General features: G+C 42.7%; 1 protein-coding gene across 4 annotated transcripts; it reads left to right on the top strand.

The window, feature by feature from the left end:
- The first annotated feature begins 340 nt into the window (after positions 1-340).
- LOC129815235 (interleukin-17 receptor C-like) lies at positions 341-16,118 on the top strand. 4 transcript variants are annotated; one of them, XM_055868839.1, is made up of 16 exons: positions 341-515; positions 1,098-1,495; positions 7,335-7,503; positions 7,684-7,793; positions 8,165-8,276; positions 8,401-8,442; positions 10,033-10,065; positions 11,270-11,394; positions 11,497-11,553; positions 12,030-12,096; positions 12,243-12,475; positions 12,696-12,749; positions 12,978-13,029; positions 13,278-13,379; positions 14,274-14,312; positions 14,678-16,118. In XM_055868839.1, the coding sequence occupies exons 2-16, from the start codon at positions 1,379-1,381 to the stop codon at positions 15,304-15,306; spliced, it is 1,941 nt and encodes a 646-aa protein (XP_055724814.1). In that variant the 5' UTR covers positions 341-515; positions 1,098-1,378; the 3' UTR covers positions 15,307-16,118. The 4 variants fall into 4 exon arrangements, with proteins under 4 accessions (XP_055724814.1, XP_055724812.1, XP_055724811.1 ...); XM_055868837.1 differs by having other exon boundaries at positions 7,660-7,793; positions 8,168-8,276; XM_055868836.1 differs by having other exon boundaries at positions 7,660-7,793.
- The last annotated feature ends 11,621 nt before the right edge of the window (positions 16,119-27,739 follow it).

The following is a 27,739-nucleotide window of genomic DNA, read 5'->3' as shown; positions in this document are numbered from 1 at the left end:
CTTATTTCACAATGACGGCCTACTCCGGCCAAACCCGGATGACGCTGGGCCAATTGTGCGCCACCCTATGGGACTTCCAATCACGGCCCGTTGTGATACAGCCTGGAATCGAACACGGGTCTGTAGTGACGCCTCTAGCACTGAGATGCAATGCCTTCGACCGCTGCGCCAAACTCGGGAGTATGGGTGTTGTTTGTGTGTGTGAGAGAGAGAGAGTGAGTGAGAGTGTGTGTGTCTGTCGAGGGGCGGGGGGGGGGGGGGGCCCGGACACGGGGGGGGGGCTGGACAAGGACACAGAGGGGAGGGATCATGCCATGGTTGAGAGACATTCACCACATGACTCAACCTACCAAATACCAGTTACCTGGCATTGACAGAGCACACTAACAATGAAACTGTTGGATTTGACAGGATACATAATCACGGTATTCCCTTACTGTGTAGATATGTAGCTTTTTCAATCAAGGAATGTAATATACTCTGGCAGATGGAAGTGAAGATAAAATATCTATGCTGTAAGTATTACACATGTATGCTCATGTAACCGCTGATTAGAATAACATCCTACATATGATAGACACTGAGTGTACCAAACATTAAGAAATCCTGCTCTTTTCATGACATAGACTGACCAGGAGAATCCAGGTGAAAGCTATGATCGCTTATCGATGTCACTTGTTAAATCCACTGCAATAAGTGTAGATGAAGGGGAGACGACATGTTAAAGAAATATTTTAAGCCTTGAGACAATTGAGACATGGGTTATGTATGTGTGCCATTCAGAGGGTGAATGTGCAAGACAAAAGATTGAGATTTGAATGGGGTATGGTAGTAGGTGCCAGGTGCACCGGTTTGTGTCAAGAACTCTAACACTGTTGGGTTTTTCACGTTCATACGTTTCCTGTGTGTATCAAGGATGGTCCACCACCCAAAGGACATCCAGCCAACTTGACACAACTGTAGGCTATTCTCTCATTCTATCATGGCTAGGCTGTCATTCATTTTTACTGTACCAGTTGAAATTGAGCAAGGCATGTCACAAATGTCTATCTAATCTTAGTTTACAGGCAGCACTTTGTTCTCTCTGTTTCCCTCAGGTAATCCCCTCAATTCTTCAACACAGGCTGGTGTCTGACATCAGGAAGTTGGCATCAGTCTAGACTTCTAACAAAGCTCAATGCCAGGAAATAGGACTTGCTCAACTTGATTTTAGGACTTGCTCAACTTGTTTTCCATGTGACGGCAGAAACACAGAGGCGTGCTGATGGGGTTGTGTGTGGACATATCTGACACCAGTTGATAATCACAGATGAAGAAAACAAGTGCTTGAGGATCCAAGTGGTACAAACCTCTGAATGTGTCAAATTTGAGGAAAATTATGAAAACAATGCTTTTGTGGTGGTCGCTTGCAATCCTTCTCTTGATCCAGATTTTCGCTTCAGCTTTGGAGTTGGAAATGCTTGACTATAAGAGTGAACACTTCACCTGCTCAAAGGTAATAAACGAATGATCATGATAACGAGAGGTCAACAATCAAGGTGTGTGTGAGAGAAAAAGAGAGAGAGGGAGAGAGTTAAGGAGTCTGAGACAGAAATGAGTGAGAGGAAAGACAGAGATGGGAACGGAACAGAGAAAGTGTGCCTCAAAAGAAAAAAACGTTGAATTCTTTCCAAATAATAAACATTTTTGAAAATTAACAAATGTACGGAAAGATCCGTGCAAAGGCCAAATTACAGAGGAATAACTTTTTGAGGCTATTAAATCCTTTCAGTCTGGAAAATCCCTAGGGCTTGATGGCATACCAACAGAGGTATATCAATATACTACATTATCTTATTTTTTAACCTTCATTTAACTAGGCAATTCAGTTAAGAACAAATTCTTATTTACAATGATGGGTTAACAGGGGGTTAACTGCATTGTTCAGGGCAGAATGACCGATTTTTACCATGTCAGCTCGGGGATTCGATCCAGCAACCTTTCGGTTACTGACCTAATTCTCTAACCACTAACCCTAATCCTTTTGTTTAGTTGTTAGATTGTTCCATTGTTAGCTTGTTTTAACTACTCCTATATAAATGGTGGTCTATCATGTACTCAGCAGGAAGGTCTGATTTCACTATTATTAAAACAAGACCCAGATGGCAAATATAAAGATCCAGTCTATCTAGGTCTCTTACACTTCAATGTTGTGATGCAAAAATACTAGCAAAATGCATAGCACTCAGAATTAAAAAGGTTTTACCAGGTATTGTTCATATTGATCATACAGGTTTTTTACATGGATGATACATTGGAGATAATATACGACAACTACTAGAAATAATAGAACATCATGAAACATCTAAGAGGCCAGGCCTGGTACTTATAGCTGATTTTGAAAAGGCCTTTGATAACGAAAGACTGGAATTTACTTATAAATGCCTGAATTTGAAACATTTCGGTGATTCTCTTATAAAATGTGTAAAAGTAATGTATAGCAACCCTAGGGGTAAAATAGTAAATAGTGGCTACTTCTCAGAGAGTTTTCAATTGTCAATAGGAGTTAAACAAGGGTGTCTGCTGTCACAATATCTATTTGTTTTGGCCATCGAAATGCTAGCTATTAAAATCAGATCCAATCACAACATTAGAGGATTAGAAATCCAAGGCTTAACAACGAAGTTTTATATTAAGTCCGCAAGCTAGATCCCTGCAATGTCTCATTGAAGAGAACTTTTCTGGACTCTCTGGACTAAAACCTAACTATGATGTGTACAATATTGCGTATTGGATCTTTAAAAAATACAACTTTTACATTACCCTGCAGTTTACCTATAAAATGGGCTGATGGTGAAGTAGACATACTTGGTATTCATATCACAAAATATATAAATGAGCTCTCCAAAATTAATTTCAATAGAAAACATGGAGAGGTAAATATCTGTCTATTTATGGAAAAATTGCCCTGATTAACTCCTTAGTCATATTTCAGTTTATTCACTTACTTATGGCGCTGCCTACTCCTGATGATACATTTTTTCAAATCATATGAGCAAAGAATATTTTATTTTATCTGGAACGCTAAACCAAACAAAATAAAGTGTGCCTATCTATATAATGAATATGAATTGGGTGGGTTGAGATTATTAAATAGAAAAGCACTAAACCTCTCTCTAAAAGCTTCACTTATTCAAAAGTTTTACTTGAACCCTAAATGGTTTTCCAGCATATTACTAAGAAAAGCTCATCCATTGTTTAAAAATTGCCATTTGCCTTTGTGCAGATTGCCATGTCTCATTTTCGATTAATTGAAAATTATACTTTTTTCAAAGTATCTCACTTTTTCAAAAAGCATTTTGCAGAGCTGGCTACAATTTCAATTTCATCCCCCTGAAAAGACAGAACAAATATTACAACAAATATTATGGCTGAACTCAAATATGCTGGTTGATAAAATACCTGTATTTATGGGAAAGATGTTTGAAAAGGGTATTTTGTTCTTACATTATATTGGAAATTGTAATGGTAGAGTTATGTCTTTCATGGAGTTCAGAATTGTATGGGAAGGTCTGCTCAATCCAAGAGTACAACCAACTGAATACAGTATTACCCCAAAAATGGAGGAGGCACGTGGCAGCGGGAGGCATCTTGTGATTCCTGACAATATTTCCGATTTATCAAGTGTTTTACAGCGAAAACACAATATAGCGTTATATTAGCTCACCACAATAGCCAAAAACACAAGCAATTTCCCAGTAGCAAAAGTAAGCGATCGTAACAAACAAGCAAAACACATATAATTTTTGACTAACCTTGATTTTCTTCCTCAGATGACAGTCCTATAACATCAGGTTATACATACACTTATGTTTTGTTCGAAAATGTGCATATTTAGAGCTGAAATCAATGGTTACACCGTGTGCTAACTTAGCTACTTTTCCCCACTACGTCCGGATTTTTCCTGACACTTTTTCTGACACATATTCTGACCAAATAGCTATTCATAAACATAACTAAAAAATACATGTTGTATAGAAATGATAGATCCATTAGCTCTTAATAAAATCGCAGTGTTAGAATTCAAAAAAATAACTTCATTACGATATGCAGCTTCGGAATAGCTAGAGTACCCAAACGTTGGCCGTCGGCGACTAGTACAACATGTTCGACAGATATATGAAATAGCATCATAAAATGTTTCTTACTTTTGCTGATCTTTCATCAGAATGTTGGACAAGGTGTCCTTTGTCCAGAAAAGTTGTTGTTTGGAATTAGAACGGACACTTTCCCTCTTCATTTAGCACGCGCGCTAGCCGGGTGGCACGAATCGCTTCATCGTCAACAAAGTCAGAGAACGGAACACGGCAAAACTTCTGAAAAAATTTCAATAATCTGATTAAACTATATTAAAAAAACGTACTTTACGATGATATGGTCACATGTATCAGATAAAATCAAAGCCGGAGATAGTAGTCGTCCATAACGGCAGCTAAACAGAAGGCAATCCCACTGTCCACCGCGCGCTCCTCAGAGTACCGGAAATGAGGGACACGTCATACAAAGAGCCTGTATTCCACGTCAGACCAAGATAAACACGATATTTCTTCTCTCACAGCATCTTGACATCCAGGGGAAGGTCTATGAAGTGCACGTAGACTCTTACGTTTCATGCCCATGTATAGGCAGGAAGAAAAACAGAGCCTCAATTTCAGACTTTCCACTTCCTGGTCAGGAAGTTTGTGCCAAATGAGTTCTGTTTGACTCACAGATATAATTAAAACGGTTTTAGAAACTAGAGAGTGTTTTCTATCCAATAGTAATAATAACATGCATATTGTATGAGCAAGAATTGAGTACGAGGCCGTTTGAAATGGGCACATTTTATCTGGCTACTCAATACTGCCCCTGCAGCCCAAACAGGTTAATTGACAGAATGAAAAGAAGGAAGCCTGTACTGAAAAATTACAGCACATTTCTGGGAGGATTTTCTCTTAACAGCTAATCAGAGTTTTGACAGTTGATACACATGTTTGATATCGTAATGAAGCTTAAAATCTTCTCTTTTCTACAGTATATATAGCTTAACCTTTCTAGGACACACGTTCCGCTAGCGGAAATCCCCCACAACATTCCGCTGAAAAGGCAGTGCGGGAAATTCTAAAATATTTTTTGGAAATATGTAGCTTTCACACATTAACAAGTCCAATACAGCAAATGAAAGATAAACATCTTGTTAATATACCCATCGTGTCCGATTTAAAAAATGCTTTTCAGCGAAAACACAACATATGATGTTAGATCACCACCAAGTTCAAAAACACACAGCCATTTTCCCAGCCAAAGATAGAATTCACAAAAACAGAAATAGAGATACAATTAATCACTAACCTTTGATGATCTTCATCAGATGACACTCATAGGACATCATGTTACACAATACATATATTTTTTGTTCGATAATGTGCATATTTATATCCCAAAATCTTAGTTTACATTGGCGCCATGTTCAGAAATGCCTCCAAAATATCCGGAGAAATTGCAGAGAGCCACATCTAATAACAGAAATACTCATCATACACTTTGATGAAAGATACATGTTTTACATATAATTAAAGATACACTTGTTCTTAATGCAACAGCTGTGTCAGATTTTTTTAAAACTTTACGGGAAAAAGCACACTATGCAATAATCTGAGACGGCGCTCAGATAAAAACAACATTCTCCGCCATGTTAGAGTCAACAGAAATACAAATTACATCATAAATATTCCCTTACCTTTGATAATCTTCATCAGAATTCACTCCCAGGAATCCTAGTTCGACAATAAATTGTTGTTTTGTTCGATAATGTCAATTATTTATGTCCAAGTAGCTACTTTTGCTAGCGCGTTTAGTACACATATCCAAACGCTCGTGCAAGTCACGCATAACGTCGGACGAAAACATAAAAAAGTTATATCACAGGTCGAATAAACTTGTCAAACTAAGTAGAGAATCAATCTTCAAGATGTTGTCATCATATATATCCAATAACGTTCCAACCGGAGCATTCCTTCCTGTCTGTAGAAGTTATGGAGCGCAAGGCGATATCATGAGGAATGCGCATGACCAGGAACTGGCAATCTGCCAGACCACTAACTCATTCCCCTCTCATCCGGCCCCACAACACAGTATAAACTTCATTCAACGTTCTACCGACTGTTGACATCTATTGGAAGGCGTAGGAAGTTTAAACAAATCCATATCTTCCTGGGATTTGAATAGGCGATGAGTTGAAAAACAACCAGCCTCAGAATTTCCACTTCCTGTTTGGACGTTTGCCTGCCATATGAGTTATGTTATACTCACAGACATAATTCAAACAGTTTTAGAAACTTCAGAGTGTTTTCTATCCAATAGTAATACTAATATGCATATATTAGCATCTGGGACAGAGTATGAGGCAGTTCAATTTGGGCACGCTATTAATCGAAAGTGAAAATGCTGCCCCCTATCCCTAAAAAGTGAAATGTATGTTGTGGTCCATGCGACTGATAATGATGGAGCAAGTTACATATGTTTTACACATTTGTAATAAACCAGTTTTTGTCATGTTCGTTCAACACTGACCTGCTAATTGCGAAGGAAAATGCTTTAAGGCTTGTAAATTACATCCATTAATCTATCCTTCTGGATGATATCCATTTTGTCAGGTTATTGTGTATGCTAGCAAGTTAACTTCATTAATGACAGTGGCAAACTATGTAAACACAACCATAAGCACTGCATATCCACAGAGAGGAAGAGGTGACTATCTCTGATATACAAAAACATTTTTAAGGCAATATGCATGTGCAAACTATGAAATTTGCTCAATGAAATGAATGTAGCTAGCACCATAGGTAATATACAGTGCTTGCTCTTTCCATCAGCAGTGAAAAGAGTTAGGAATGTGATTTGAATGCGTTTCAATGAAGGGGAAGGTAGGCACTGCATCTGGCAATCAGTGATGCATACCCTGGCACCTCTCCTGAGTGTTTCTTATGTAGTTTTCGCAAATGTTGGTATTTTCAGCGTACAAACCACCAGAATCATTGAGAGAAAACATTAGATATTTGTTTGTTGTTGTGAAAATGTATTTTTTATTATATTTTTTATTTGGATTTTCACAACAGTTATTTTGATTTGATTATCACAGGATATGCACTGGCTAACTTGCCTACCCTGACTGCACGTCACTGGGTTGAACACAGTAGGGTACTTAGTTATGGTATGTAGGTATGTAGTTACTGTGTATGTATGGATGAATAGAGTATAATACTGCATACAACAACGGTAGTTGTGTAGTGACTGTTTACCTTGTTTCTCATCAGGGTCTCTCTAACTGCACAGTGAAGGCAGGTGCTGTGGTTCTGATCTCAAAGTGTCCTGTCGATGACATGGGTCTGAAGGTGCAGCCAGTGCTGTGCTGCAGACAGGGCACAGCATGCAGACCCTGCCTACACATTCACCTTGACATCCAGCTCAGAAACCACCAGACAGGTTGTGTGAACCCTCTAAACCCCATTTTTTATGCTGCTGTTAAAATTGATAAAGACAACAGTTTGGTAGAGTGCACCCGTATTAGCTTGTAACGCATGGTTTATTTAAAATACTCTCATCTTGTGTCAGTAAGTCATGCTATTCTCACTCCTGCAGCCTACTGGGTTCTCTGTGTTTCAGCATCATATGTGAATGTATGTTACAACGTACCAGAGCTAGCAATGGACATTTGCAAGATTCTGGAGTTCACAGTGATCCTTGCTGCTCTGGATGGGCAAGCTACATCCAAGGTACATTCCATATGTGTGTGTGTGTGTGTGTGTGTGTGTGTGTGTGTGTGTGTGTGTGTGTGTGTGTGTGTGTGTGTGTGTGTGTGTGTGTGTGTGTGTGTGTGTGTGTGTGTGCGTGTGCGCATGCCTGCATGTGTATGTGTGTGTGTGTGTGTGTGTGTGTGTGTGCGTGTGCGCATGCCTGCATGTGTATGTGTGTGTGTGTGTGTGTGTGTGTGTGTGTGTGTGTGTGTGTGTGTGTGTGTGTGTGTGTGTGTGTGTGTGTGTGTGTGTGTGTGTGTGTGTGTGTGTGTGTGCGTCTGTGTGTGTCCATGCGTAGGTGCATGTGTGTGTGTGTTTTGTGATTCATTTCTATGTTCATATACACCCAGCAGGCATGGCTGTCACTGCTGCTTAAAGATAATGCAGTGTCCTTCAACAGTCAGGTGACTGTGTATGTTTGTTCCAACCACTCTAAAGTGGTGCTTCCCTCAGTGGATGAAGGTATTGCATTTCCCATAGTGATCTAACATTTTATGTAATTGCTTTGACTGTCAATACATATTTATTAGTAATTGATCCTCTGAAATTTTGAGATCTGATAATTATTTGTCCTATCTTCCCTTAGTGTGCTCATCTGCTGCACAGGGGGTTGTAGAAGAGTGTGACGGTGAGTTACATGCTCTATGTTCTACATTTGTTTGTTTCTATGGTTCCTATGTTGTTATTACCATATAAATAGAATTACTAGAATGGGTATCTAGTCAGGAGTGTAACCATAGGAGTAAAGCAAGAAGTAAAATCAGAAAGCACTGTACAGCATTCAATCAGGTTCCATTTCTATTCTACTCATTCTAATTCTATGGTTATTACATCTCCTGAGTCCTGTGTGCAGATATATTGGTCTTACTTTAATATTGGTCTCACTTTAATCGATCGTCCTCAATAGATGATTAACCCATAAGAGTCTAAGCCCTGCCTAAGCCGGGGGAGGGGGTTCTACTAAGCTATATGGAATTGTTTTAAGAAGGTCATACCAAGGATCATTTAGCTATTTGATTTAGAATTGTAAGACCCCTTAAAGTATATATATTTTGTATATATTTCAAAATAATTTGATGAAAAAAGATTTTTGGCCTTCCTGCTACTAGCCCTTACAAACGGATTGAATAACAGATTCACTACATGGAACAGATAGCCCCCCCAAAATATTCAAAAGGATTTTTTTTCTGAAGTGTGTGTTCTATATCTGAGAGATATAAGAAAGATCAGGATATATATATATATATATATATATATATATATATATATATATATACTGCTCAAAAAAATAAAGGGAACACTTAAACAACACAATGTAACTCCAAGTCAATCACACTTCTGTGAAATCAAACTGTCCACTTAGGAAGCAACACTGATTGACAATAAATTTCACATGCTGTTGTGCAAATGGAATAGACAAAAGGTGGAAATTATAGGCAATTAGCAAGACACCCCCCAAAACAGGAGTGATTCTGCAGGTGGTGACCACAGACCACTTCTCAGTTCCTATGCTTCCTGGCTGATGTTTTGGTCACTTTTGAATGCTGGCGGTGCTCTCACTCTAGTGGTAGCATGAGACGGAGTCTACAACCCACACAAGTGGCTCAGGTAGTTCATTTCATCCAGGATGGCACATCAATGCGAACTGTGGCAAAAAGGTTTGCTGTGTCTGTCAGCGTAGTGTCCAGAGCATGGAGGCCCTACCAGGAGACAGGCCAGTACATCAGGAGACGTGGAGGAGGCCGTAGGAGGGCAACAACCCAGCAGCAGGACCGGTACCTCCGCCTTAGTGCAAGGAGGTGCACTGCCAGAGCCCTGCAAAATGACCTTCAGAAGGCCACAATGTTGGTGTGTTGACGTTGCTCTTTTATCCAATAGTTCCTCCCGGCTGTATGTAATAAAACGTAAGATTTCCTGGGGTAACAATGTAAGAAATAATACATAAAAAAACGAAATACTGCATAGTTTCCGAGAAACGCGAAGCGAGCACCAGAAGTCTAGGGATGCCTTGATATTCTCCAAATTTCATGATACCATGCACACATTCAAGGCACCCAGTACCAGAGGCAGCAAAGCAACCCCAAAACATCTCTGAACCTCCTCCATGTTTGACTCTATGGAAGGTGTTATTTTTTGTTAAGGCCTAATTTTGTTCACTGTAAACATAGAGATGGTGTGCTTTACCAAAAAGCTCTAATTTGGTCTCATCTGTCCACAGGACATTCCCTCAGAAGGATGTTGACATGTTCAGGTGTGTTTTGGGAAATTGCAGTCAGGCTTTCTTATGTCTCTCTCTCAGCAGTGGGGTCCTCCTGGGTCTCCTACCATATAACCCCCTTTCATTGAGTTGGCAACGAATGGTGCGAGTTGAAGCTGATGTACCTTGTGTCTGAAGGTCAGCTTGTGTCTGAAGGTCTGTGTGGCAGTTGATCGAGGTCCTTTCCTAACCATTCGAACAATCCTTCGCTGCAATCTTCAAAGTTTTCTCTTGCGGCCATGTCCAGGGAGGTTGGCTACAGTGGGATGGGTCTTAAAACTTATTGATAACATTACGTATGGTGGAAACAGGAACATCAAGGTCTCTGGAGATGGACTTGTAGCCTTGAGATTGTCCATGCTTGGCTGATCTCCTCAGATAATGATCTAGTTTTCTTGCTCATTGCGGTACACACAGCGATACAAAACAGGAGAATGAGTCCTTTTCCCTATTCAAACTGGTTGAATTTGTGATTTTTATATTGTGGTGCATTATGGTGCATTATGTTAAAAAAGGGTGCTAATATTTTTGGTACTGGGGGACCTTCAAATGACTCTTTTGACAAAACCGACATGTACGTGTTCATGAGAGTCTCACCTTTGCATAGTGGAGTCAAATTAGTGTGTAGCCCACACTGTTCGGACGCTACAGATCGGCTGTACTGACTTCAGACCACTTCAGTCCCCTTCAGACGATTTTCGGGGATGTAGAGCAAAATGGAGAACACCATCGTGTTCGTGAGAGTCTCATCTTTCCATATAGGGGTCATAATAGTTTGGACGCTACATACGATTTTCTGAGAAGACCGATTTTCGGGATGTCTCATGGTCTGACAAACACCTCCTATGATCTGTTACCTTTCACCGCAGATGTGTAAGTGCGACATAGGCGGATGCGGTGAATTGTGATGCATCCAATGCAAAAACGGAACGATTTTTATGGGGATTTTTGTATTATGCTAATTTGATTATCGATTGCCTCCCTGTTGAAATGCAACCTCTTGTCTAGGGCTATACCAAGGATTAGAGTTGGAGTAAGGGTTAAGACTAGAGTTAGGGTTAGTGTATAATTAAAGTAGTTGAATAGTTTTGAATAGTTTGTCCGTGGCCATTTGTTCTGTTTTTCCATATGATTCTGGTTTATTTGAAGAGAGAAAGAGACATTTTTCTGCTCTGTAATTGGCCAGTGTGTCTGTCAGTCCCCAGTTTCAGCACTCTGATTGATCAGGAAAGTCATGAGGTGAGGCTGCAAGTCAACACGGCAGATGACAGCCCCTACCCACTGGAAATGTGCCTACAACATGAAGATAACGGAGTGTGCAGGGTCAGTGTTGTACTTGGTGTTCATTTAAACTCAGTTAATATGCAACGATTTTCTCAGACTTTCACCCTTCCCAGTGATAGCATGTTGCTTGTTGTCTTACAGACCTGTAAGGAGAGTACAGTTCCACTGCACTCTGTCACCCCCTGCATGTGCTTCCAGGTACTGATTTTATTTTCCCTTACCATTTTTTAAAATTAAACTTGGCAAGTCAGTTAAGAACAAATTCTTATATACAATGACAGCCTACCCCAGACGACGCTGGGCCAAATGTGGACCGCCTTATGGCACTCCCAATCACAGCCTGGATTTGAACTAGGGTCTGTAGTGACACCTCTTGCACTGAGATGCAGTGCCTTAGACCACTGCGCCACTCAGAATCTCAATCTGGATTAGGCCTACAGTACTTTTGTCAGTAGTGCTGTTACTAGACACATCCAACTCAGTGTAAGAGACAAGGTTATCCCTTTTGTGTTGCTCTCTGTTTCTGTGTGTGTTTTTTAGTAATCGGTGTGTGTGTGTTTCAGGTGTGTGTTAATTGTGTCTGTGTTTCAGGTGGGTATTAATCAGTGTGTGTTAATAGGGGTGTGTGTTTCAGGTGTGCTAATTGGTTGTGTGTGTGTGTGTGTGTGTTTCAGGTGTGGTGGAATAAAGGAGATGAGAGGTCTCATCGATCTATTAGCTGTCCCTTTAGAAACCACACCGGTAAGAGAAGAACCATACAGCATTCTTCTTGTTACACCTGTGTTACACTATGACAATAATGAATGTGGGCCATGAAGTTGATTCCCATTGCATCTATAACTCCACTAGAGAGTATGGTATATTAAACCTTTATGTCTCTCCACCAGAGCTGTTGCAGAGGAATGTATGGGAGAATGTGTCAGTATCTGTGGTGCAGGGCCAAATGAACAATGGTGGTGCCATGCTATCCTGGAACCTGACTGCCCCCTGTAGGGTGGAGGCAGAAGTGTGGCCCTGCCAGAAAGAGAAAGGCTTGGACATGGACAAGTGCACAGAGCTGGTTGCCTTTAGGCAGCGTCTGTCAGATGACATATGGAGGGAAAACAGCAGGGGACACTGGGTACATATATCCAACCATTTGATTGATGCTTTCGATAATTTTTTCTGCTTTTATTGGTGCGTCTTTAGTGACCTTTTCGTTGTTGGGATATAACGTTACTGTCATCATCTGTAGCAATTGTTTGTTTTTTGTTTTTTACTTGTGGCTTTTTTATGGTCTGGTGAGATATGAATAAGACTTAATTTGATTGAATGATTGATACATTTGTTTTATGTTTTAGCTGATGCCCGGTGTGTTTGAGGATGTCGTACTTGGCCTTGATCTCTGTGTGATGGTAAGACACTTCTACAGGTTGACTCTCGTTGTTCCCCAGTATTGAACTGGGATCCTGTCATATCATGATGAGAGCTCATCTTATGTTAAGTGTGTGTGTGTGTGTGTGTGTGTGTGTGTGTGTGTGTGTGTGTGTGTGTGTGTGTGTGTGTGTGTGTGTGTGTGTGTGCGTGTGCGTGTGCGTGTGTGTGTGTGGGGGGGGGGGGGGGGGGGGTCTCCGTCCCACCAGGTTAAGGTAAACGGGAAGAACAGTGAGCTTGGCCCCTTCTGTCCCATTGACTGTGAGTATTTTAGGAGAGGGCTGAGATATCATTATAAAAGTTGATATGGATCCTACTGAAACTAATACAAGTTAGATTTCCTGGCCACAGATTTTTGGTGTTTAAAAAGATGGCTGTTATGTTCAAATCTGTATCATCAATAAAGTATTTATTTGTATACTCAATAAAATACATGTTCACATTAGGGAAGCTGGTAAGAAATTCTAGGAGGATTGGAAAATAATCATGTCTTTACTTCTCCCTCTCAGCCAGTTGGTGGCACTGGCGCTGGAGTCTGTTGGTCCTGCTCTCCCTGATGCTGGCTGTCCTAGCAGCAATTTGTCTATATTTCCTGCATGGTAAACTGAAACGTGAGTCACTCTGGTCCTTCTCCCCAACTACACACATGCAAAGGCACTGTGTGTAGAGACAAAAAGAGTCCAAAAGTGTTAAACTTGTGTTAGGTTTGTGTTGTGTTACACTGTGGTGAAGTGAGTGCTAGGCTCTTCTCACCACAGATGTGCTCTCTGCCTCCCACCAAATCAGTCTTAATAGAGAGAAAGGAGTAGTTTTAAAGGAGATCAACATGTCGAGCTAGAGTGCCCCCCGAGTGGCGCAGCGGTCTGAGGCACTGCATCGCTGTGCTTAGAGGTGTCACTACAGACCAGGGTTTGATCCCGGGCTGCATCACAACCAGCCTTGATTGGGAGTCCCATAGGACGGCGCACAATTGGCCCAGTGTTGTTAGGGGAGGGTTTGACCACGGGGGTTTTACTTTGCTCATCACGCTCTAGCGACTCCTTGTAGCTCCTGCAGGCTGACCTTGATCGTCAGTTGAACTGTGTTTCCTCTGACACATTGGTGCGGTTGGCTTCCGGGTTAAGTGGGCGGGTGTTAGGAAGCGTGGTTAGGTGGGTTATGTTTCAGAGGACGCATTACTCAACCTTCGCCTCACGAGCCCGTTGGGGAGTTGCAGCGAAGAGACAAGATTGAAAAAATATAAAACATTTAGAGAAAGAGAATGGAGATCTTTCCTATACTACATGTATTCCTCAATGTCCCAGATTCCCCTTCCTCTCAATAGCTCCATTCATGTGTCTCTGACTGACTTGTGGGTGTTTATTACAGTTAGGAATTTTGTGGGTGGACAATGGCCCAGGGCTTTTTGTAAAGGACAAACAACTCTTACTTGAAATGACACAGGAGACTCTGTGTTACAGAACCATGTCAGTGTGTTTCACATCACATTTCTGTCTCTCCAACAGGGTGGGCATGGGAATGGTACAAGGAGGAGTGTGGTCGACGTAAGCAGGTTTCTCATACTCCAAATATACAATCTGAAAATAAAGAAGATACATATTCATCTAGCAATAATCATTGACAAAACAATGGAAAATGAATGTTTCTAACTCCCCATGCCCTTTGCCTCCCTCCCTCCTTCCCTCATTCCCTCCTTCCTTTCTTCTTTCCGTCCCTCCCTCCTTTCCTCCTCCCTCCCTCCCTCCCTCCCTCCCTCCCTCCCTCCCTCCCTCCCTCCCTCCCTCCCTCCCTCCTTCCGTCCTGCACTCCCTTCCCTCCATTTCTTCCCTCCCTCCTTATATCCCTCCTTCCTTTCCTTTCCTTCCCTCTCTCCCTCGCTCCCTCCCTCCCTCCATCCCTCCCTCTGTAGTAGCCAACAGGGGACACATAGTGCTGCTGAGCCCGCCGAACGTGGATGGCTCTGTGTCAGAGCTGGTGTGTGAGCTCGGTTCCTCTCTGTGTGCCCAGGGCTTCAGTGTCTCTGTGGACCTGTGGAGTCGGGCTGAGCTGTGCTCTCTGGGGGCCCTGCCATGGCTGCACTCCCAGCTGCAGCACCTGGACAGTCAAGGGGTCCGGGCAATACTGGTACTGACACAGGCGGCCTGGGAGAGGACAGAGGACTGGGTCCGACAGTGGGACCAGCAGGGCCAACAGGGAAAGAATATAGTCCAGGGAGTGGAGAAGGAGGAGGGGGGTGAGGAGGTGGAGGGGGAGGATAAGGGGCTTCTCCAGGGCTTGTCCTCCCCGTATGCAGACGTGTTCAGTGCCGCTCTGAGCTGCATCAAGGCAGACCACAAACTGGGCTGTGCTGGAGAGCGCTTCCTACTGGTGCACTTTGAGGCCCATTCTGCCAAGCCCCCCAGCAGTGAGAGGGGTCTCCCAGAGCTGTTCCAAGGGCTGCCCATGTTCCACCTGCCCTCCCAGAGCCAGGGGCTCCTTGCTGAGCTGGCCATGGGGCCCACAGGGCCTGAGGCTGGTATAGGTGGACATAGGGTCTGAAGGAAGCTACACAGAGACTGTCTGGGGGACTTATGACTTTGTGGAGAGTCTCGGGGGGGTTCCAGATTAAGGAGCTGCCTCATAAGTGTGTTGTCACTGGATAGCAGGCTGTGCCGTTACAGCAGAACAGTCACCCTGAGATCTAATCTACCCCAACCACTAAGACAATACCGGCCCCCATCATCACCACAATAACCCCAGACTTTACATTCACACTGAATACAGTGGCCATGCAATGTGTTGGATGTAGAAGCCTTGTATTGTATTTGGTGATGTTATGAGGGCTTGTTTTGAGCCAATACACAGTGTGTAACCTACAGTAGGCCTACACCTTCAGGAAGGACTTCTATGTGTGAACTATTATGTAGACTACAGGAAATGTTTAACAATTGTTCTTTATTTTACTCTTAATTCATGATTTGTAGATAGAAATGTCTGAAAGGCCTATTGGAATATATGCTGGATCAAAACTCAAGATAGGACAAACCTGAATGATATGCAGTAGCCTAGAGGTTAGAGAGGCGGACCAGCAGCTGGAAGGTTCATGGTTTTAAGCCCCGGGCCGGGCAACACAAGAAAGGAACTGAACTGACAGCTGGAAGGCTGCTGCTCTCTGATCCCATGTAACATCTTCTGTCATTGTGCCCTTAAGCAAGGCACTCTACACCCAACATTTGCTCTCCATCCAGGGGTGCTGTCCTGCTGCTGACCCGCTGCCTCTCATAGTGTGTGTGTGTGTCTGTGGGTGTTGAGAAAGGCAGAAGACAAATTCCTGTTCTAACCAGTGGACAATAAAGATATATTTTATTATATTCTCCTTATCTGTTTATGCATTAGTGTAGAAATTAAATGTGGAAAGCCTATGTAAATGAACTAAATAATTATTGACCAAAACATAATCTCTATCATGGACTGAATAATGCATTCTTTTTTCAACGTCAAAGATGAAAATTAATATATTTCGATACAAACAAGAATTTCTCATCACAATTTATATTGTCACTAGGAGGAAAATAGTACTTTGCAATTTCAAAAACGTTTTAAAAAAGACAACAATATCTGTGGGAAATAGCCGCGAGAGGGGTTGCGCGACAGCCAGGAATGCAGTCCCGGTCTCACACTTGTGCAGTTATAAATAACATTGATTATCTGTGTGGTGGTGCTCTGGCTGGCCAACGTGTACAGTAGTCCCAGACCCTTTCGCCCCTCAAGAGGGATGAGGACTGGCTCGCCTCTCCTGACTGCAGGGCTGTACTCAGTGCTGTCCCAGGTGGTTCTGGTCCGAGGCTATCCAGACTCAGGTAAGGAATGCTCAGGGCCTCAGAATGACCTGTGTCTGGAGTGCAGAACAGGCTGGCCCTCCATGTCAACACATGTGTAGGTGAGTGGGACAGTGGGATAGTGTGCGTGTGTCATGATCGTCTATGGGTGAGAGAGAGGACCAAGGCGCAGCGTGTGCAAAATACATTCTCTTTTATTGAGAGAAGGGAAAACACGAAACGAACACTGAATACAAACTAAACAAAACAACAAACTACCGTGAAGCTAAATGACGTAAGTGCATAGACAAGCAACAAACGTTCAACATAGACAATTACCCACAAAACCCCAATGCCTATGACTGCCTTAAATATGTCTCTCAATCAGAGACAATGAACCACAGCTGCCTCTAATTGAGAGGCAGCCATAGACATACAAACACCTAGACAAGACACTGACCCCTTTACCATACAAAACCCCTAGACAATACAAAAACACATACCTTCCCCATGTCACACCCTGACCTAACTAAAAAATATAAAGAAAACAAAGAATACTAAAGCCAGGGCGGGACAGTACCCTCCCCCCAAAGATGCGGACTCCGGCCGCAAAACCTGACACAGAAAGGGGAGGGTCCGGGGTGGGCCCCATCATGGCGGCGGCTCGGGTGCAGGACGTGGCCCCCACTCCACCATTGTCAATACCCGCTTTGGTAGCCTCCTCCAAATGGCCACCCTCCAAATTAACCCCACCGGACTAAGGGGCAGCACCGGACTAAGGGGCAGCACCGGAATGAGGGGCAGCTCCGGACTGAGGGGCAGCTCCGGACTGAGAGGCAGCACCGGACTGGATGGCGGATCCTGGCTGGCTGGCTCTGGCGGATCCTGGCTGGCTGGCTCTGGCGGATCCTGGCAGGCTGGCTCTGGCGGATCCTGGCTGGCTGGCGGATCCTGGCTGGCTGGCGGATCCTGGCTGGCTGGCGGATCCTGGCTGGCTGGCGGATCCTGGCTGGATGACGGCTCTGGCGGATCCTGGCTGGATGACGGCTCTGGCTGGTCATGGCTGGCTGACGGCTCTGGCTGGTCATGGCTGGCTGAAGGCTCTGGCTGGTCATGGCTGGCTGACGGCTCTGGCTGGTCATGGCTGGCTGACGGCTCTGGCTGGTCATGGCTGGCTGACGGCTCTGGCTGGTCATGGCTGGATGACGGCTCTGGCTGGTCATGGCTGGATGACGGCTCTGGCTGGTCATGGCTGGATGACGGCTCTGGCTGGTCATGGCTGGATGACGGCTCTGGCTGGTCATGGCTGGCGGACGGCTCTGGCTGGTAATGGCTGGCTGACGGATCTAGCGGCTCCTGTCTGGCGGACGGCTCTAGCGGCTCCTGTCTGGCGGACGGCTCTGAAGGCTCATGGCAGACGGGCGGCTTTGCAGGCTCAGTACAGACGGGCGGCTTTGAAGGCTCATGGCAGACGGACAGTTCAGACGCCGTTGGGCAGACGGGCAGTTCAGGCGCCGTTGGGCAGACGGGCAGTTCAGGCGCTGTTGGGCAGACGGGAAGTTCAGGCGCCGTTGGGCAGACGGGCAGTTCAGGCGCCGTTGGGCAGACGGGCAGTTCAGACGCCGTTGGGCAGACGGGCAGTTCAGGCGCCATTGGGCAGACGGGCAGTTCAGGCGCCGTTGGGCAGACGGGCAGTTCAGGCGCCGCTGGGCAGACGGCAGACTCTGGCCGGCTGAGGCGCACTGTAGGCCTGGTGCGTGGTGCCGGAACTGGAGGTACCGGGCTAAAGACACGCACCATCAGGCTAGTGCGGGGAACAACAACAGGGCACACTGGACTCTCAAGGCGTACTATAGGCCTGGTGCGTGGTACCGGCACTGGTGGTACTGGGCTGAGGGCACGCACATCAGGGCGAGTACGGGGAGAAGGAACAGTGTGTACAGGGCTCTGGAGACGCACAGGAGGCTTGATGCGTGGTGCCGGAACTGGTGGTAATGGGCTGGAGACACGCACCATAGGGCTAGTGCGTGGAGGAGGCACAGGGCTCTGGAGACGCACTGGAAGCCTGGTGCGTGGTGTAGGCACTGGTGGTACTGGGCTGGAGCGGGGAGGTGGTGCCGAAAATACCGGACCGTGCAGGCGTACTGGCTCCCTTGAGCACTGAGCCTGCCCAACCTTACCTGGTCGTATGCTCCCCGTCGCCCGACCAGTGCGGGGAGGTGGAATAACCCGCACCGGGCTATGTAGGCGAACCGGGGACACCATGCGTAAGGCTGGTGCCATGTAAGACGGCCCGAGGAGACGCACTGGTGGCCAGATGCGTTGGGCCGGCTTCATGACATCCGGCTCAATCCTCAATCTAGCCCTGCCAGTGCGGGGAGGTGGAATAACCCGCACCGGGCTATGAACACGTACAGGAGACACCATGCGCTCTACTGCGTAACACGGTGTCTGCCCGTACTCTCGCTCTCCACGGTAAGTACAGGGAGTATGCGCAGGTCTCCTACCTGACTTCGCCACACTCCCTTTTAGCCCCCACCCAAGAAATGTTTGGGTTGTACTCGCGGGCTTCCAGCCTTGCTTCCGTGCTGCCTCCTCATATCACCTCCTCTCGGCTTTAGCTGCCTCCAGCTCTTCACGAGGGAGGCGATATTCTCCCGGAGGTGCCCAAGGTCCCTTTCCATCCAATATCTCCTCCCATGTCCATGAATCCTTTATGCGCTGCTCCCGTTGCTGCTTTACACGCCGCTTGGTTCTGGTGGGTAATTCTGTCACGATCGTCTATGGGTGAGAGAGAGGACCAAGGCACAGCGTGTGCAAAATACATTCTCTTTTATTGAGAGAAGGGAAAACACGAAACGAACACTGAATACAAACAAAACAAAACAACAAACGACCGTGAAGCTAAGTGACGTAAGTGTATAGACAAGCAACAAACGTTCAACATAGACAATTACCCACAAAACCCCAATGCCTATGATTGCCTTAAATATGGCTCTCAATCAGAGACAATGAACCACAGCTGCCTCTAATTGAGAACCAATCTAGGCAGCCATAGACATACAAACACCTAGACAAGACACTGACCCCTTTACCATACAAAACCCCTAGACAATACAAAAACACATGCCTTCCCCATGTCACACCCTGACCTAACTAAAAAACATAAAGAAAACAAAGAATACTAAGGCCAGGGCGTGACAGCGTGTGAGTGTGTCGCAGATGAAAGAAGAGTTGGATCAACATCTAACCTCTTTCTCTAAATCCTGTGTGGCTCAGTTGGTAAAGCATGGCGCTTGTAACTTTTTTATTTTATTGACATTTTTTAAGTTAACCTTAATTTAACTAGGCAAGTCAGTTACGAACAAATTCTTATTTACAATGATGGCCTACATCTTCCAAACCCGGATGACGCTCGGCCAATTGTGCGCCGCCCTATGGGACTCCCAATCACGTTCGGTTGTGGGTTTGATTCCTTGATTCGCACCGGAAAACAGTACGGAAATGTATACACTCACTACTGTACGTCGCTCTGGATGAGAGCGTGTGCTAATTGTCAATGACAATTTTGGCATATGTGTTTATAATGTATAATGCATTAGTTTATAAAAAATACTGTACTGCAATTTATATAATACCTGCTCTGTTCCTATAATACCTGTTCTGTTATGTTCCTATAATTCCTGCTCTGTTCTGTTCCTATAATACCTGTTCTGTTCCTATAATACCTGCTCTGTTCTGTTCCTATAATACCTGCTCTGCTCTGTTCCTATAATACCTGTTCTGTTCCTATAATACCTGTTCTGTTCTGTTCCTATAATACCTGCTCTGTTCCTATAATACCTGCTCTGTTCTGTTCCTATAATACCTGCTCTGTTCTGCTCCTATAATACCTGCTCTGTTCTGTTCCTATAATACCTGCTCTGTTCCTATAATACCTGCTATGTTCTGTTCCTATAATACCTGTTCTGTTCCTATAATACCTGCTCTGTTCTGTTCCTATAATACCTGCTCTGTTCCTATAATACCTGTTCTGTTCTGTTCCTATAATACCTGCTCTGTTCTGCTCCTATAATACCTGTTCTGTTCTGTTCCTATAATACCTGTTCTGTTCTGTTCCTATAATTCCTGCTCTGCTCTGATCCTATAATACCTGCTCTGCTCCTATAATACCTGTTCTGTTCTGTTCCTATAATACCTGCTCTGTTCCTATAATACCTGCTCTGTTCTGTTCCTATAATATCTGTTCTGTTCCTATAATACCTGTTCTGTTCTGTTCCTATAATACCTGTTCTGTTCCTATAATACCTGTTCTGTTCAGTTCCTATAATACCTGTTCTGTTCTGTTCCTATAATACCTGCCCTGTTCCTATAATACCTGCTCTGTTCTGTTCCTATAATACCTGCTCTGTTCCTATAATACCTGCTCTGTTCTGTTCCTATAATACCTGCTCTGTTCCTATAATACCTGCTCTGTTCTGTTCCTATAATATCTGTTCTGTTCCTATAATACCTGTTCTGTTCTGTTCCTATAATACCTGTTCTGTTCTGTTCCTATAATACCTGTTCTGTTCTGTTCCTATAATACCTGTTCTGTTCTGTTCCTATAATACCTGTTCTGTTCTGTTCCTATAATACCTGCTCTGTTCCTATAATACCTGCTCTGTTCTGTTCCTATAATATCTGTTCTGTTCCTATAATACCTGTTCTGTTCTGTTCCTATAATACCTGTTCTGTTCCTATAATACCTGTTCTGTTCTGTTCCTATAATACCTGTTCTGTTCTGCTCCTATAATACCTGTTCTGTTCTGTTCATATAATTTCTGTTCTGTTCCTATAATACCTGTTCTGTTCTGTTCCTATAATACCTGCTCTGTTCTGTTCCTATAATACCTGTTATGTTCTGTTCCTCTAATACCTGTTCTGTTCCTATAATACCTGCTCTGTTCTGTTCCTATAATACCTGTTCTGTTCTGTTCCTATAATACCTGCTCTGTTCTGTTCCTATAATATCTGTTCTGTTCTGCTCCTGTAATACCTGTTCTGTTCCTATAATACCTGCTCTGTTCTGTTCCTATAATACCTGCTCTGTTCTGTTCCTATAATACCTGCTCTGTTCTGTTCCTATAATACCTGTTATGTTCTGTTCCTCTAATACCTGTTCTGTTCCTATAATATCTGTTCTGTTCTGCTCCTATAATACCTGCTCTGTTCTGTTCCTATAATACCTGCTCTGATCCTATAATACCTGCTCTGTTCTGTTCCTATAATATCTGTTCTGTTCTGCTCCTGTAATACCTGTTCTGTTCTGTTCCTATGATACCTGTTCTGTTCTGTTGCTATAATACCTGTTCTGTTCTGTTCCTATAATATCTGTTCTGTTCTGCTCCTGTAATACCTGTTCTGTTCTGTTCCTATAATATCTGTTCTGTTCTGCTCCTGTAATACCTGTTCTGTTCTGTTCCTATAATACCTGTTCTGTTCTGTTCCTATAATACCTGCTCTGTTCTGTTCCTATAATACCTGCTCTCTTCTGTTCCTATAATACCTGCTCTGTTCTGTTCCTATAATACCTGCTCTGTTCTGTTCCTATAATACTTGCTCTGTTCTGTTCCTATAATACCTGCTCATAATACCTGCTCTGATCCTATAATACCTGCTCTCTTCTGTTCCTATAATATCTGTTCTGTTCTGCTCCTGTAATACCTGCTCTGTTCTGATCCTATAATACCTGTTCTGTTCTGTTCCTATAATATCTGTTCTGTTCTGCTCCTGTAATACCTGTTCTGTTCTGTTCCTATAATATCTGTTCTGTTCTGCTCCTGTAATACCTGTTCTGTTCTGTTCCTATAATACCTGTTCTGTTCTGTTCCTATAATACCTGCTCTGTTCTGTTCCTATAATACCTGCTCTCTTCTGTTCCTATAATACCTGCTCTGTTCTGTTCCTATAATACCTGCTCTGTTCTGTTCCTATAATACCTGTTCTGTTCTGTTCCTATAATACCTGCTCTGTTCTGTTCCTATAATACCTGTTCTGTTCTGATCCTATAATACCTGTTCTGTTCCTATAATACCTGCTCTGTTCTGTTCCTATAATACTTGTTTTGTTCCTATAATACCTGCTCTGTTCTGTTCCTATAATACCTGTTCTGTTCCTATAATACCTGTTCTGTTCTGTTCCTATAATACTTGTTCTGTTCCTATAATATCTGTTCTGTTCTGTTCCTATAATACCTGTTCTGTTCTGTTCCTATAATACCTGCTCTGTTCTGTTCCTATAATACCTGTTCTGTTCCTATAATACCTGCTCTGTTCTGTTCCTATAATACCTGTTCTGTTCTGTTCCTATAATACCTGCTCTGTTCTGTTCCTATAATACCTGTTCTGTTCTGATCCTATAATACCTGTTCTGTTCCTATAATACCTGCTCTGTTCTGTTCCTATAATACTTGTTCTGTTCCTATAATACCTGCTCTGTTCTGTTCCTATAATACCTGTTCTGTTCCTATAATACCTGTTCTGTTCTGTTCCTATAATACTTGTTCTGTTCCTATAATACCTGCTCTGTTCTGTTCCTATAATACCTGCTCTGTTCCTATAATACCTGCTCTGTTCTGTTCCTATAATACCTGTTCTGTTCCTATAATACCTGCTCTGTTCTGTTCCTATAATTCCTGTTCTGTTCTGTTCCTACAATACCTGTTCTGTTCCTATAATACCTGCTCTGTTCTGTTCCTATAATACCTGTTATGTTCTGTTCCTCTAATACCTGTTCTGTTCCTATAATACCTGCTCTGTTCTGTTCCTATAATACCTGCTCTGTTCTGTTCCTATAATACCTGCTCTGTTCTGTTCCTATAATACCTGTTATGTTCTGTTCCTCTAATACCTGTTCTGTTCCTATAATACCTGCTCTGTTCTGTTCCTATAATACCTGTTCTGTTCTGTTCCTATAATACCTGCTCTGTTCTGTTCCTATAATATCTGTTCTGTTCTGCTCCTGTAATACCTGTTCTGTTCCTATAATACCTGTTCTGTTCCTATAATATCTGTTCTGTTCTGCTCCTATAATACCTGCTCTGTTCTGTTCCTATAATACCTGCTCTGATCCTATAATACCTGCTCTGTTCTGTTCCTATAATATCTGTTCTGTTCTGCTCCTGTAATACCTGTTCTGTTCTGTTCCTATGATACCTGTTCTGTTCTGTTGCTATAATACCTGTTCTGTTCTGTTCCTATAATATCTGTTCTGTTCTGCTCCTGTAATACCTGTTCTGTTCTGTTCCTATAATATCTGTTCTGTTCTGCTCCTGTAATACCTGTTCTGTTCTGTTCCTATAATACCTGTTCTGTTCTGTTCCTATAATACCTGCTCTGTTCTGTTCCTATAATACCTGCTCTCTTCTGTTCCTATAATACCTGCTCTGTTCTGTTCCTATAATACCTGCTCTGTTCTGTTCCTATAATACTTGCTCTGTTCTGTTCCTATAATACCTGCTCATAATACCTGCTCTGATCCTATAATACCTGCTCTCTTCTGTTCCTATAATATCTGTTCTGTTCTGCTCCTGTAATACCTGCTCTGTTCTGATCCTATAATACCTGTTCTGCTCCTATAATACCTGCTCTGTTCTGTTCCTATAATACCTGTTCTGTTCCTATAATACCTGCTCTGTTCTGTTCCTATAATACCTGTTCTGTTCTGTTCCTATAATACCTGCTCTGTTCTGTTCCTATAATACCTGTTCTGTTCTGATCCTATAATACCTGTTCTGTTCCTATAATACCTGTTCTGTTCTGTTCCTATAATACTTGTTTTGTTCCTATAATACCTGCTCTGTTCTGTTCCTATAATACCTGTTCTGTTCCTATAATACCTGTTCTGTTCTGTTCCTATAATACTTGTTCTGTTCCTATAATATCTGTTCTGTTCTGTTCCTATAATACCTGTTCTGTTCTGTTCCTATAATACCTGCTCTGTTCTGTTCCTATAATACCTGTTCTGTTCCTATAATACCTGCTCTGTTCTGTTCCTATAATATCTGTTCTGTTCTGTTCCTATAATACCTGCTCTGTTCTGTTCCTATAATACCTGTTCTGTTCTGATCCTATAATACCTGTTCTGTTCCTATAATACCTGCTCTGTTCTGTTCCTATAATACTTGTTCTGTTCCTATAATACCTGCTCTGTTCTGTTCCTATAATACCTGTTCTGTTCCTATAATACCTGTTCTGTTCTGTTCCTGTAATACTTGTTCTGTTCCTATAATACCTGCTCTGTTCTGTTCCTATAATACCTGCTCTGTTCCTATAATACCTGCTCTGTTCTGTTCCTATAATACCTGTTCTGTTCCTATAATACCTGCTCTGTTCTGTTCCTATAATTCCTGTTCTGTTCTGTTCCTATAATACCTGCTCTGTTCTGCTCCTATAATACCTGTTCTGCTCCTATAATACCTGCTCTGTTCTGCTCCTATAATACCTGTTCTGCTCCTATAATACCTGCTCTGCTCTGATCCTATAATACTTGTTCTGTTCTGCTCCTATATTACCTGTTCTGTTCTGTTCCTATAATACCTGCTCTGTTCTGATCCTATAATACCTGCTCTGTCCTGTTCCTATAATACCTGCTCTGTTCTGCTCTTATAATACCTGCTCTGTTCTGTTCCTATAATACCTGCTCTGTTCTGCTCCTATAATACCTGCTCTGTTCTGTTCCTATAATACCTGCTCTGTTCTGCTCCTATAATACCTGTTCTGTTCTGCTCCTATAATACCTGTTCTGTTCTGCTCCTATAATACCTGCTCTGTTCTGCTCCTATAATACCTGTTATGTTCTGCTCCTATAATACTTGTTCTGTTCTGCTCCTATAATACCTGCTCTGTTCTGCTCCTATAATACCTGTTATGTTCTGCTCCTATAATACCTGCTCTGTTCTGTTCCTATAATACCTGCTCTGTTCTGCTCCTATAATACCTGCTATGTTCTGCTCCTATAATACCTGCTCTGTTCTGCTCCTATAATACCTGTTATGTTCTGCTCCTATAATACCTGCTCTGTTCTGTTCCTATAATACCTGCTCTGTTCTGTTCCTATAATACCCTGTTCTGTTTATATAATACCTGCTCTGTTCTGTTCCTATAATACCTGCTCTGTTCTGCTCCTATAATACCTGCTCTGTTCTGCTCCTATAATACCTGCTCCGTTCTGCTCTTATAATACCTGCTCTGTTCTGTTCCTATAATACCTGTTCTGTTCTGCTCCTATAATACCTGCTCTGTTCTGCTCTTATAATACCTGCTCTGTTCTGTTCCTATAATACCTGTTCTGTTTATATAATACCTGCTCTGTTCTGTTCCTATAATACCTGTTCTGTTCTGTTCCTATAATACCTGTTCTGTTCTGTTCCTATATATACCTGTTCTGTTCCTATAATATCTGTTCTGTTCTGCTCCTATAATACCTGCTCTGTTCTGTTCCTATAATACCTGTTCTGTTCTGTTCCTATAATACCTGTTCTGTTCTGTTCCTATATATACCTGTTCTGTTCCTATAATATCTGTTCTGTTCTGCTCCTATAAGACCTGCTCTGATCCTATAATACCTGCTCTGTTCCTATAATATCTGTTCTGTTCTGCTCCTATAATACCTGTTCTGTTCCTATAATACCTGCTCTGTTCTGTTCCTATAATACCTGTTCCGTTCTGTTCCTATAATACCTGCTCTGTTCTGTTCCTATAATACCTGCTCTGTTCTGCTCCTATAATACCTGCTCTGTTCTGCTCCTATAATACCTGCTCTGTTCTGTTCCTATAATACCTGTTCTGTTCCTATAATACCTGCTCTGTTCTGTTCCTATAATACCTGTTCTGTTCCTATAATACCTGCTCTGTTCTGTTCCTATAATACCTGCTCTGTTCCTATAATATCTGTTCTGTTCTGTTCCTATAATACCTGTTCTGTTCTGTTCCTATAATACCTGCTCTGTTCTGTTCCTATAATACCTGTTCTGTTCCTATAATACCTGTTCTGTTCCTATAATACCTGCTCTGTTCTGTTCCTATAATACCTGCTCTGTTCCTATAATATCTGTTCTGTTCTGTTCCTATAATACCTGTTCTGTTCCTATAATACCTGCTCTGTTCTGTTCCTATAATACCTGCTCTGTTCCTATAATATCTGCTATGTTCTGTTCCTATAATACCTGTTCTGTTCCTATAATACCTGCTCTGTTCTGTTCCTATAATACCTGTTCTGTTCTGTTCCTATAATACCTGTTCTGTTCTGTTCCTATAATACCTGTTCTGTTCTGTTCCTATAATACCTGCTCTGTTCTGTTCCTATAATACCTGTTCTGTTCTGTTCCTATAATACCTGTTCTGTTCTGTTCCTATAATACCTGTTCTGTTCCTATAATACCTGTTCTGTTCCTATAATACCTGCTATGTTCTGTTCCTATAATACCTGTTCTGTTCCTATAATACCTGCTCTGTTCTGTTCCTATAATACCTGCTCTGTTCTGTTCCTATAATACCTGCTCTGTTCCTATAATATCTGTTCTGTTCTGTTCCTATAATACCTGTTCTGTTCTGTTCCTATAATACCTGCTCTGTTCTGTTCCTATAATACCTGTTCTGTTCCTATAATACCTGTTCTGTTCCTATAATACCTGCTCTGTTCTGTTCCTATAATACCTGCTCTGTTCCTATAATATCTGTTCTGTTCTGTTCCTATAATACCTGTTCTGTTCCTATAATACCTGCTCTGTTCTGTTCCTATAATACCTGCTCTGTTCCTATAATATCTGCTATGTTCTGTTCCTATAATACCTGTTCTGTTCCTTAAATACCTGTTCTGTTCTGTTCCTATAATACCTGTTCTGTTCCTATAATACCTGCTCTGTTCTGTTCCTATAATACCTGTTCTGTTTTGTTCCTATAATACCTGTTCTGTTCTGTTCCTATAATACCTGCTCTGTTCTGCTCCTATAATACCTGCTCTGTTCTGCTCCTATAATACCTGTTATGTTCTGCTCCTATAATACTTGTTCTGTTCTGCTCCTATAATACCTGCTCTGTTCTGCTCCTATAATACCTGTTCTGTTCTGCTCCTATAATACCTGTTCTGTTCTGCTCCTATAATACCTGCTCTGTTCTGCTCCTATAATACCT

This window comes from Salvelinus fontinalis, chromosome 18 (genome assembly GCF_029448725.1).
Source record: "Salvelinus fontinalis isolate EN_2023a chromosome 18, ASM2944872v1, whole genome shotgun sequence".
NCBI classification, from domain to species: domain Eukaryota; kingdom Metazoa; phylum Chordata; class Actinopteri; order Salmoniformes; family Salmonidae; genus Salvelinus; species Salvelinus fontinalis.
The sequence above is the reverse complement of the archived record's forward strand: the minus strand, read 5'-3'. Positions and strand labels throughout refer to the sequence as shown.